This window comes from Corvus kubaryi, unplaced genomic scaffold, assembly GCF_017639235.1.
Source record: "Corvus kubaryi isolate FWS band 111438036 unplaced genomic scaffold, C.kubaryi_AGA036_p1.0 37397, whole genome shotgun sequence".
In the NCBI taxonomy this organism is placed as follows: Eukaryota; Metazoa; Chordata; class Aves; order Passeriformes; family Corvidae; genus Corvus; species Corvus kubaryi.
Genome location: NW_024581136.1, coordinates 1,752,737 through 1,765,376, shown reverse-complemented (window position 1 = coordinate 1,765,376; position 12,640 = coordinate 1,752,737). Strand labels below are relative to the sequence as shown.

At 37.1% G+C, this 12,640-nt stretch overlaps 1 protein-coding gene across 1 annotated transcript; it reads left to right on the top strand.

Moving 5' to 3' along the window:
• The first annotated feature begins 2,927 nt into the window (after positions 1-2,927).
• RBP2 (retinol binding protein 2) lies at positions 2,928-11,999 on the top strand. The gene is made up of 4 exons (XM_042042437.1): positions 2,928-3,946; positions 6,780-6,958; positions 9,872-9,973; positions 11,721-11,999. Exons 1-4 carry the CDS (start codon positions 3,874-3,876, stop codon positions 11,772-11,774), a joined length of 408 nt encoding a protein of 135 aa, XP_041898371.1. The 5' UTR covers positions 2,928-3,873; the 3' UTR covers positions 11,775-11,999.
• The last annotated feature ends 641 nt before the right edge of the window (positions 12,000-12,640 follow it).

Here is a 12,640-nt window from a genome sequence, read left to right as displayed (position 1 = left end):
CCACATCCTGGTGAGCTCTCTGGGCAGCAGCTGAATCCCCAAGACCTGCAGGCCATCACACACTGACAAGCAGCCGATTGCCTCCTTCCAGAGTACTTTCAGTTTTCAGAATGTGACTCCTGGTGTTTGTGCAGAACAGAGTCCCCAGCCTGGTGAGATAGCACCTCTGACAGCTTTTGCAGTAGCAGCCATCACTGAATACATTTCAAGTGATTAATTTTCTAAAAAATAAAAATAAACCTAGTGAGTGCACATGTGCTAACAAGTTAAAAATAATAATAGGTGTCTGTGACCATGCTGCTTCTGTCTGAATCCTTCAGGGGAATTCAGTTGCTAAGAACGACTTACGCAGTTTGCCATATTTCTACGTGTTAAACAACAACCAAATAACTATAGGCAAAAGTCCCAGCTGTCAAGCATGAGGAGTGTAGAGGCTGCTCGGGGGAGTACAAGGCATTTTTCTCCTGTGTTATATCTGCATATTGGATCATTTAAAAGGAAAATTAAATGAGGCAAGGACAGAGTGGGAAGTATGTTACCGTCTCTTCAAAATATCATGCCCAAAAGTTTACAAGAAAAATTCCATTTGACTGGTCCTTCTGTGCTTCATGTAGAGCTCTAACAGTGCTTTACAGAAGAACCTTTCCAAGGGGAATGCACTTCCAGCTCTTTCCAGTAGCAAGAAAGGCTGAACTTTGCTCACCTACCTAGACAGAAATTCTCTTCTGGTCAGGTCTCAGACACAATGGGAGGAACTGGAGGCAAGTGTTGGAAGTAACATCCATGACTGTTGACTCATTCCACACAAACAGCATTTGGGCCTCACTTTTCAGTCTTGTCAGTCAAAGTGTTTTCCATGAGATCTTTTCTTTTCAAACTGCCACTAATCAATACTGACTCAGAGGAAAGAGGCAAGCAATGCCATCTTTGTTTCTTCACACACAAATAAAGACTGAACAAGTTACTTAGGCTTTTAGCAGAACTAAGTTGATTTTTCATGACTTTGCTTTATTTCCAAGGCCTCAATATTCAGCCATAAATCTTAGCCCTATGTTGAAACCTCACACAAAAGATATGAGCTCAGAGTTTCATTTTTAGCAAGTGGTTTTGCAAGAAAAGGATGCTGAGAACAAAACAGTCATGACAATTAGGAGAGGGCACCTTATCTTAATTTCTTTAAATATATACTTTTTCCATGGGGAGGAAATATAGTTTTGCCATTTTGAAAGTTTGTCTCTGTGTATGCAGTATAAAAACAATAAATAGAGAACACAAAGAATAATTCTAAGTTGTCAAGTGGATAATAAGTCAAAATTTTAACATTTTGTTGAGGTCAGTGTAACTGGCAAGGCAAAGACCTGAGACTTAGAACTCTCCACCCAGGGCTTTTAAACAATAGTGTGAACAGTAGCTGTACTGTATCCCGGCACCCCATGATTTAGCCAGGCATTTGACTGTGTTAGAGGTTGTACTGTCTCTCAAGATACTGATTTGTAAATGGAATATTCTCTTTGTGGACCTTAACACAGCACTCCTTAAAAGCTCATGAAGTATCACAGAACTCTGTCAAGTCAATATTTCATGTTTCATTAATTCCCTACTTAGCCAGTTCTCTGATTGGTTAAATGTAGTGTCTGTAAACCTCCTAGCTGTATTTTTACCTGAAAAGGCTCAAAATGCTAATTTAGTATGATGGATAAACACGTGCTTAGAAAATACATATATTGGGGAAAAAATGTAAAAAATAATAAGGGATGAGCATAACCAAAACTTTGTCAGGAAAAGCTGTACAAGTATATCTATATGCTGTTAATTAGTTATGATATTTTATGCAAAGGATGTATTCATGTCATAATTAATTCTCCCTGAATGAGCGTAGTTATGCATATCTACAGCAATGGAGCCTTCTGTTACTTTATTAGTTGTTAATGTTAATTGCTGATGGTCACACAATACAGCTTCAGTCTCTTCCCCATCTTACCAAAATGACTGTTACATAGGAAGCAAACTACGTCAGAACTGAAATCAATGAGCATACAAAATATCTCACCTTGAGCTTCTAGGACATACTCTGATTCTAGGATGTGATTGTAGACATTCAGTCTGATGTATTCTTATTTTTACAGGACCTTTTAGTATATACATAAAATGTATAAATAGCAGTAATGCATTATTAATGTTGATGCAACACAGAGGCTAAGAAAGAAAGTACACAAACATATATAAAATCAAAGCTATTGCATAAGTATTACATAATATCACTACAGAACAAAGGGATTTTAATTTTCACTTTCAATGTGACATCATTCATGGTTTCATCTAGAATTGCTTAGAGTGGAAACAAACACAGTAGTAGTAGATGTGATCAGCCCAACAAATTGTGCTTGAAATGAGACACACGTTTTAGAAAGCCGTTCTTGTCCTAAGTAAAGATATGATCACCAGCTTCCCTGGATAAACTGCCTTACAGACAAACTGCACCCTCCAGCCAAGGGTGCAGGTAATCTCCTGGGGGCATTCCCACAGGAATTCACCTCACTCCAACTTTCAGTCACTGCAGTTCCCCATGACCTTGCCTGATGCTTGATTGAAAACCCTCTTCATGTCTCCTACTTCTTTTCCTTGTCTGATACTTCTTTTCCTTGTCTTAAATTAGCTCCCTAAGTTGAGGCATTTTAAAAACTCAGCTCCCAGAAACTCTCAGCTTTCTTTAGGTTTGTTTTGAGTTTTTCTGAATCCCTGTACAAATTTTCAGCATTTGTGGAATTTTGCATTAATTTTAACAAAATAAAGGCTTAGATGAGAAATCATAAGATCAGTAACTCTTCCATTTACTTATTTCTGAGTTGAAGATCTAGACCTTAACACTTTTTCTAATACATTTTTTAATAATATTCCCATTAAAAAAAAAAAAAAAGGTGGGTTAGGTAAGGAGTTCAAGAAGTTTTTGACTTTTGGTCACTTCGATTGGCTCTGTAGAGCCAGCTGTAAGTTATCTTAACTGATTAAAGCCCCATAACATAAAACCTTCAATTAATTTTCTTTTAGTACTTACTTTAAATTCCAATAAAGTTTGACTGCACATTCAAATTCTCCTTTCTGACACATTCTGAATGTGCTTATTTGCACAACTGAAATCCATGGTTTTTTCCACAACAATGTATAAAATAGCTTTCCAATGCAAACTGACATGTTTCAGAGGAATTAAAAAATCATTTTTAGGGCAGGATTGATACCAATTATGATTGATTTTGATTTACTTTATATTTGCTAAACTTGCTCTTAAAACAAAACAAAACTACAAAAGTGTAGTTGGTATAAGTACAGCTATTGGTACACAGCAGATATATTGAAAATCAAACTAAAACAAAAATTTTTTAACAAGAATATTCCCTTTCCTGCCCTGTCTTACATTTGTTTCACATTCAAGACTTCCATAAGTTTTAAATGGGAGTTCTGGATGTGTCAGCTCTGTAAGGCTGCCACTTCACAGGGAAAAGTGAATGTAGAAAGGAGGTAAAAAGACAATTCACCTTGGAAAATTTAACTGGGTTGTACAATTTGCCACTGTATTCAATATATTTCAAAGGTATCCCATAATAGCCAGAAGTTCTTTACAAAGGTCACTGTAAAATCATATCCTGTATTACTACAATTTCTGAAAGTGTTCCTTGTCTGCCAGCTGTTCAACTGAACTTTGTCAATGAAAGCAAAGTTTCCAGGGTTATCACTCTGCCCCTTAAACTGTATTATCTACAAAATAATAAACCTTAGTGGAAAAAAAAGATATGAAAAGGTTTATAAAACATTCTCTTAGCAGAGATTGTTTCCAGTCTCACTCCTTGAGCTGAAGTGGTTTAAACTCTCGCCACCATGCCTGCCGATTACAATGGGACGTGGGAAATGGAAACCAATGAAAACTTTGAAGGCTACATGGTTGCTTTAGGTAAATGGAAAAATGTTGACTATATAAAGAGAAAATGTTTCAATTATAAGCAAAATCCTTCTAAAAATTAATGAGATTTTTCTGTAATGTACATTGTGGCATAAGGGTTTCTGCCAATGGCATTACAAATCAAGTAATTGTAATGTAATTAAAATTGCAATGATCTAAATGTATAAGCAAATGAAGACTTGTAGCCAAAGATATTATTCTTTATTTAGATAATTGAAAAAACAGATGCGGATGGGGGACGGGGACGGGGGGGGGAGGGAGAAAGCAAAACAACACGCTTTCAGATATAGAAGCTCTTTTTTACTCCTGGTATATACTTATGGCAACAGTGTAGCCACAATCTGGTTAAAGAGGAATAAGATATTCTATATCACTAAAGTAAAAATAATGCCATCATTTAATTAGTGCTTTGAACTAATTATGTTACAGAGATGAAAAATTTGATGCTTTAACTGATTTTCTACCAGTTTTACCAAAGAACCTTAATCCTAATTGATTGATCTGTTCAGATTGAAATAGAATACATAAATACATTAAAATAAACTCTCATCATTATTCATCAACAATTGAAAATAGTTGCAGTTTCCCCAAAGCTCTTGTAAGACAGAAAGGCAAGTCTCACTATTCATAGGTTTTAGCTTCTGCATTTATGGAAAAAAACTCAGTAACTTCAGGGGCATCTGTAAATAATATGCATATACACCTGTGAGGCACAAAAAGAGAGAGTGATTAAAAATGAGAATGGTTAGGACAACGAGAATGATTAGGACAGTGTTTTGAATTTCAGGAGAAAGATACACATTAATTGAAGTGATTTTTGTGCATACTTGCATATATAAACCTAAAGTTATAGATACACTATAAGTTATAGTAATTTAAAACTGCCAATGAATAAGCAAAAAAACTCAACACCAAAAACACTGCAAAGATGCATATGCTATAGGTGATTCTCAGAAAGAAATTGCAGGGAAAGGGTGAAAAGATATTCTTCTGCTCTTTTTCCCACAATTTTACATTTTGTTGATATTTTAAGTATTAATGTGCTCGGATTCAAAGGACACTGAGGTTTTGAGGGGGTTTTTTTAATTCATCTGTCCTTTTAATTAATTCACACACATTTCTATACTTTAATTAAAGATTAGTTTTGCCCTTTAAGTCAGAAACTTTGATTTTATTATAAACATGTTACAAAGTATTTAAATCTACTATAATAGAACTGCATATCATTTTTATTGCTTATATTGTTCAAAATGCAGTTATGAAAACCATGCTTTAATAAAACCTCCCTGATTTTTCTCCAGGAGCTACAAGACTAATATATTAGTCAGAAATAGCATTTCTTTAGAGGTCTAGACATTTTTTTCCCTGAGAGAGAACTAAATTTTATGTTGCCTGGCTATAAATCAGACCCAGAGATACCTTTAATCCACCACAGCAGATAAAATATACCCAAGAAGTCTTGAATATAAATACTGAACAAGATCATTATTCCCCATGTTAAAAAGTCACATTTTTTTCAAGCCTATCCTCTTAGTCAATTCGATTAGTACTTCACAAGTAGGATAATGAATCCAGCAAAAGAAAAAGGGCTCCATTAGCAAGTGGCATTGCCGAGCTGACAATGATTAACACACACATGAAACCACTAAAGGATGGCCAGCAAACCAAACACATTTTTCAATCTCTTGCAGAAGCATGGGAGATTATTTCATTTGCATACAGCACCATAATAAGATTCCCTGCCAGCTGGTCAGAAATATTTACTGCAGATGGTAATGCTGCTGGCATTAGGGGGGTTGGCTGAGCAAACTGGGATCATGGTCATGTATATGCTCCCTTTGGTAACTTGCAATGCATTCAGTCCCAAGCAGTTGTTTACATTATAATTTTATAATCATGAACAAAATAAGGATGTTAAGGAGATCAGTACAGCAGAAAATGTTGACAGAATATTAAACAGGACCTGTCAAATGCTCTACATGGATACTTTTTTGACTTTTGACTTTGAATGTGTCTCCTCTTAAACTGCAATTTATTTGTGTGCCTGCTATCAAACAATAATGGATTTCAGGCTTTTATTTGATTGCTTCTTTTTTCATTAATATAAGTTTCATTCTTTTAAGTTAATTAATTAACCTCTTGTATACTCTCACAGACTATAGGTTCATCATACAAGTAACATGCCCAAGTCCTCTTGATTACATACTCATTCTCCCTTGATTACATACCCATTCTAACATGCTAAATTTCTGATAAGGAATATATTATTCTGAGATCCTTCTTTAGGGGTGGCCTAAAGCATCTGTAACCCTGCAGGACACACAGCAGCACCCTCACGTGCCTAAGACTCCATGAGTTCCACTGCGTGCTTAGGAAAGGGAATGGCTGCTGAGCCTAAGATGAGAGTAGCACTCCTGCATGCCACAGCTTCATGTATGAGTGAGGCCAAAAGGGCACTGTCAGTCTTAATAGCCCCTGTTGTTTCACATTCTCAAAAAGCTCTGGAAATTCGGGTGATTTAACACACCATCATCTAGTCTCTATTGGTTGTATGTTGAATGCTCACAAAATTCCCACAGATACCCTGTTAATAAATAAATGTATTATCAGTGGAAGATCCTCGAGTTGAAAGTATACTTGCAAACACAAGGTAATTTTTATTTGAAATTATCTTTTTCTCTAGAAAATGTTGTAGGAAAAAGCACCATTTGTGGAACTATGTTTCACTTCATTTTTTTTTTTAATGTGTAAATATAAACGCTGTGGGTTTTTATTTTTGTTAGTAAATACTGGAATTTTCACTTGATTTTCTGGTTTTTGATAGGTATTGATTTTGCAACTCGTAAGATTGCAAAACACTTGAAACAAACAAAGGAGATTGTTCAAAATGGAGACAATTTTAAAACAAAAACACTCAGTACTTTCAGAAACTATGATCTGGATTACACTGTGGGAGTGGAGTTTGAAGAACACACCAAGGGACTGGATAACCGAGTGGTGAAGGTAAAAATCTGGTATCTGATATCTGTTTATACTACAGTCCGCACCAGGAGCCAGCAGTTCCAAAAATCAGCTGAATACGTTAAGTAACACCCCAATATTTTACAGCCATCAGAGGATTTTTATAAAACAGAAATAATTTGCATCCTGAGACAGTTTTCTTTCCTGCTATAAGCATTTATTAGAAATGCAAATCAGGATGGCTACTGAGATACGTGAGGACAATCACTAATTATGTTTTTCTAGTAGGGGATTTTTCCAGCTTTTCCATGATACATCTAGAAATTAGCAAAAGTCTGTTTTTACATATATATCCTCCTTAATGAAACTGTGGATTCATCCCTGTGAATTTAGGACTGTGTCAATATAAAATTTCATTTTGGGATGGCTGGGTTTACACTGATCAGTCTCAGTTGGGCAGTTTAACAGTTGGACATTGTTAAAAATAAACTTGCACTTAGCTTTTAATGTTAGGGGAGCTTTAGCAAGGGACAAGAAAAAATGTGAGCCAAAGCTTGGAGTGATCAGGTGGCAGGGTAGGTGCAGAGGCAGCGGGCAAGCAGGCCCAGCAGTGGATGCTTCACTATCTTTGGGATTATAGAGTAACCAGAGCTCAGAATTTCCCCAGGAATCTGTAGCCATTTGTTCAGACACCCTTCAGGGAGATATGTGGACAACACTTGGATTAAGGGCCATGTTGTAGCCCATGCCCTACCTCCTATGGCAGAGTCAGTTCCTGGGGGGATTCAAACAAGACTCTCTCAGAGAAGTCAGGGAGGAAAAGAATACACACGAGCACTGATTCACTTACTGATTTCAGTTTCATGTTTCTGTATCAATACTGCTTCTGTTTTACTTTCTTCTCACCCCTAAAATGCTTAAGCAACACTTTCAGATGTAGAAAGGTCAGATCTTAAATTTCCATTGACTGTCCCCTTTGGAGTCGTGCTAATCCAGCATCCCCTTCCTCCTTTGCTTATCATTCACCAAATATACCTGTTATCAACTCTGCTAATTACCACACCTGTATTCTGCCACTCAGCTTGCAGTTGCCAAACTCTGAGAAGCTGAGATCAAAACTCACTGTCAACTGTTTTGTTTTGGTAATTCCCACAGGAAAAGTGGCAGCATAAAGGACATGTTTGCATTTGAACTCACATCATCCTTCACTGAAGTGGCACAAATTTAACCGCAGACATTGTTTGTACACCATGGATCACTTTTAATTCTCAAACTAACTTTGTGCAGTGTCATTCCTATGATTTCTTCCAAATTATTTCTCATTCACTGCACTGCAAGCCATCAAAGAGTAAGACCCATTTCTTTCACCTATCCTGAATATCCCTATCTCTAAATTTTCTTTCTGTCTCCTCCAGTGGGCACTGGGTGGAAGAAATTCCTGTGACAAAGTCTATGCTTTAAAACACTGCTCCCACATCTCTTCAGATCAGTTGAAGGTATTAGTAAGGATCTAAGGACTCATTAGTTTCATCACTCCTTAAATCCATCAATTTCTGCTCCTCTAGTGCTCATCACCACTTCCAAAGCCATTGGCTTTCTCTGAAAAACCTTTTCACTTGCAGACTCAAGGAAGGAAGGAAGGAAGGAAGGAAGGAAGGAAGGAAGGAATTGTGCATTTATAATCCTATCTAATTTAATTACTTTTGCCTAATATTAATTTCTAAACAAATCATATTATTTGTTTCTAGAGAGGAGAAGGAAAAAGGAAGCATGTCATGCTATTATTCTCTGAATTGCTCTAAAATTATTTTCTGGTCACTTTATTAACAAAATGCCTCAAACACATTAAGGTTAGATGAAGGTAAAAAAATTGGTAGGCAACATTTAAATGTAAAGAGGGCATGGATAATTTAAAGAGCATGTAGGTTGAAAATTCCGCAAATAAGAAAGAAATTAACTGAAATGGAATGAGTTTTGTCTCATTATTAATGGAAAGCTCCCTCGTAAGAGAAATAAATCATCCAGTGCTGAACTAAAAATGAATTAAGCTCCCAATACACTTGGAGCTTTATAATAACTGAGCTTTCATGGGCTGTAACTGGTCTCTAATAAGGATTTGTCTGATACATGGCTAAGTACGTCCCTAAAGGACAAGGGTTCAAATGTAGAACAATTCCAACAAAGTTGCTTTGAATGTACCCTGGCACATCTATAGATAGACAATTTAGCCTGTAAAGAGAACTTTCCCTTAGTGAGGTTTATCCTGCTCCTGGACAAGAATCAGCATACCCAGTACCTCGTGTGCTGCTGATAGACTCTGAATCACACCAGATCAGGAAATGGTTGAGGATGGAAGGGGTATCCTGAGAACACCTAGTCCAACCTCTCTGCTCAAGCAGAGTCAGCTACAGCACATTGTCCAGCTTATGATCACATCCCTTTAAATTTCTTTGTGAAAGTACATGAAATTATACAAATAAATTTAGTGTATGAGATGATATTAACATACTCTTCCTCTTATTACTTTATGCAGAGCTAGAAAAGGTGTTAGCCCTGCACTTGCCATTATGAGCCCTCAAGTCTTCACCCATGAAACCCTATAATTTTTCCATTAATGGCTTTAAACAGCAAGAAAAATAATACAATTTGCATATATTGCACAAGTAGTTGTAAACACACTCAACAATTCACTAGCTAGTATGAACAGTTGATACTCATGTATGTGGAGAAACACATGGAAATGACAAAAAAGCACTGCAAAAGCTTTCCATCATCACACTGTTGTCATCTTGAATGCATTTGGGTTTTGTTTAAATGCTTTTGGGGTTTTTTAATGAGGAAGACGGAGAATGATAGGAAGCAACTGTAATTGTGTATTCACATTGTTTGAAATTATTTTTATACGTTCATAAACTTCTCATTAATGTAACTGAGTTAATTATCTGATTCATGCAGAGCCTGGTGACTTGGGATGGTGACAAATTGGTCTGTGTTCAGAAAGGTGAAAAGAATAACAGGGGCTGGAAGCACTGGATTGAAGGAGACATCCTGCATCTGGTAAGGGCTGCTCTACAGATACACAGCACATCACTTAGGCTGCAACATAGGCTCAGGTTTTCCATTTCAAAGGATTTGTTATTTTTTTCTGGTTAGAAAAGTCTTTAGACAGTTCTGATCTCTGAACTCTAAGGAAATTTCCCCTCTGCTTCAACTCAGGAATGCTCAATTTCTTTCCACCTGCTCCAAATTAAGTCGTAACCCTGCAGTGGTTTTTTTGCTCCAGTCCACTGCCCTCCAGCTGTTAACCCTTCCTGTTACATTGCGCCTCTAACATAATCTCATTCTTATATAATCACTAGTAGGGAAAAAGAGAAGGAAAAAAAATCAATCAGATTGCAAGAAAAATGTTATTCTTTGTTCTGAATGAAGCAATATGAAATTTTAGCAGACTGTGCTGTAGTACAGATCAGAAACCCCTGGATACTCAAGAGGATCCCACAAACAACCCATACTGCAATTATTTTTTCCTAGTTCAATAACGAATTCAAACATCTAAAGTAGCAAACTGTAGCCCAAAGATAGATGTAGTGAGTCCAAGAGAGGCCAGAAAAGCCTGTGCAGGAAACAAGCAATCAGTGATGTGCAGAAAGATTTCAAAATAACAGTATAGTAGAATCATAGAATCATGAAGGTTGGAAAAGACCTCCAAGATCATGAAGTCCCAGCTTTGACTGAACACCACCATGTCCATTAAACCATATCACAAAGTGCCACATCTACTCATTTTTTGAACATTTCACATAATGATAATGATTCCAGAGTTTCCTGGGAAAGCAATCAAGAAATGGGTATGATAATATTGGATGGCACAAGAGGTGGACGGAGAGAGATTCCTGAGAAGAGCCCATTGTTCTATCCCATGCTTTGCACCAAGACATCTGCTCCTTCACAAGTTTACTTTACACATACTTGGTGTGGGCAATCCCAGTGGCTCACATCTCTGTGCCTGAAAGGTCAAAGATAGGAATTAAAGCCCACAATGTGCCACCCAACTAAAAGTCACCTGTCCAGTGCACTTCTCCAGTTCCATCTGAACACATATTCAAAAGCTGATCTAAAAGGTTCTACATGCTGGTACCAAGATTTAGGCTGAGACTGGTGGAAACAAAGAAGCCAAGCAGATCCTTACAGCAGTCTTCAGAAACTGGACTCCAGGTTTGGCCCATTGCTGGCCACAAAGCCAGCTTCAGCTCCCTTCAAAGTCCTGTTTGGCACAGGAATGCTGGCTAGTGACACCAACCAAACTGACTGCATTGCAATGTGCAGCTGTGCCAGCCTTTAAGAGGTCAGCTGCAGCACTGGGCAGCAATGGTGCATTGTTCTGGCCCCTGAGAAATGGCTGGGCACACCTCTGAAGCAAATCATCTTTTTAAAGCATTCCTCTTTTTTTTTTTATTTCCTTGTTTCAGTGCTTCTCGTGAATTTTGAGGTAACATGAATTATAAACTCGTACAGTATATTGTCTTAACAACAGAGCATGAAAAAGCCTTGAATTAAAGCACAATTTTTATGCATTTTTCATGTTTATTCTTCTTAGAGTTCAATTCATGTATCAAAAACTAATTACTGCAACATGAGGTGCATACCTGCTGTTTGGTTACATATAATACACTATTCTTACTGTTCAATTTTTCATAAGTTTTTAATGTAGTGGCTCAGTTGTAGCAATTTCTGGTGGGATCTGATATATATGCAAAATAAAACTTCTACCACTACATACTTACTATTTGTTTTAATACTGCAGGAACTGACATGTGAAGACCAGGTGTGCCATCAGACATTTAAGAAGAAGAACTAAAATTGAGCAGAAAGCCTCCCAGATCTTCATCACAATGTTATGCCATTATGTTTTGTCTAAAAAGAAGAATGAAGCCAGATTTTCATTCCTTTGACACTGCTATGTGAATATATTATGTGCCTGTTTATGGGAAAAGCACACTTTATAGAAATAACATCAGTTACAAACCTCATAAATTCCTTTGCCTTTCAATCTGGAGTTAAATAAAAGTAATTGTCTTTCAAATAATGCTTCCCTACATCTTTATAATCATTTCCAGAGGAATGTCCGTTAGCAACAAGGCTGAAAATTAACAGCCACAATTATTTCAATCACAGTCTATCTCTCCATAGTGCTGTATTATCATGATCTCTTCGGATGACTGAGTAATACTGGATAATCATTGGACAGTTTCTATTTAATTTAGTCCTGGATCACTAAGTCCACAGTTTCAGGCAACAGAATGCCTCACTGAGCACAATACATGTCCTTTCACATCTGGATTGTTCCCTTGAATGTCCCAGGTCTAAAGCTGCTACTGGTTATCACCATAAATATCTCATGGCCCTTGTGAAATGCTGCAGCTCCTCAGTATGATCCTAACATGGATCAATGACAATGCTGTAACTTCCAGTTAGAACTGGCACCCTAATAATCATCCCAGTGGATAAATCTGCTGTCTGAAGCAAACTCTACATTGAAGAGTTGTTCCGTGGTGTGAAAACTAAGGCACACATAGGACTGTAAGAGGAAAACTGCAGAGTATACACAGTCTGCATGTACTCTGTGCATAAAGAGTACCCAGCATGCTGCAATCTTCACCTTGTGCCACCTTTCAGAGACTGTAAAAAGAAAAGTCTTTTCCATGCAACTCTTCTCAGTTTTAT

What these genes read in the sequence shown, in the direction of transcription:
- RBP2 (XM_042042437.1), top strand. Translation starts at nt 3,874, where the DNA reads ATGCCTGCCGATTACAATGGGACGTGGGAAATGGAAACCAATGAAAAC. An exon ending in AGGCTACATGGTTGCTTTAG is followed by an intron (nt 3,947 to 6,779) that starts GTAAATGGAAAA and finishes GGTTTTTGATAG; the next exon opens with GTATTGATTTTGCAACTCGT. An exon ending in AAGGAGACATCCTGCATCTG is followed by an intron (nt 9,974 to 11,720) that starts GTAAGGGCTGCT and finishes TTAATACTGCAG; the next exon opens with GAACTGACATGTGAAGACCA.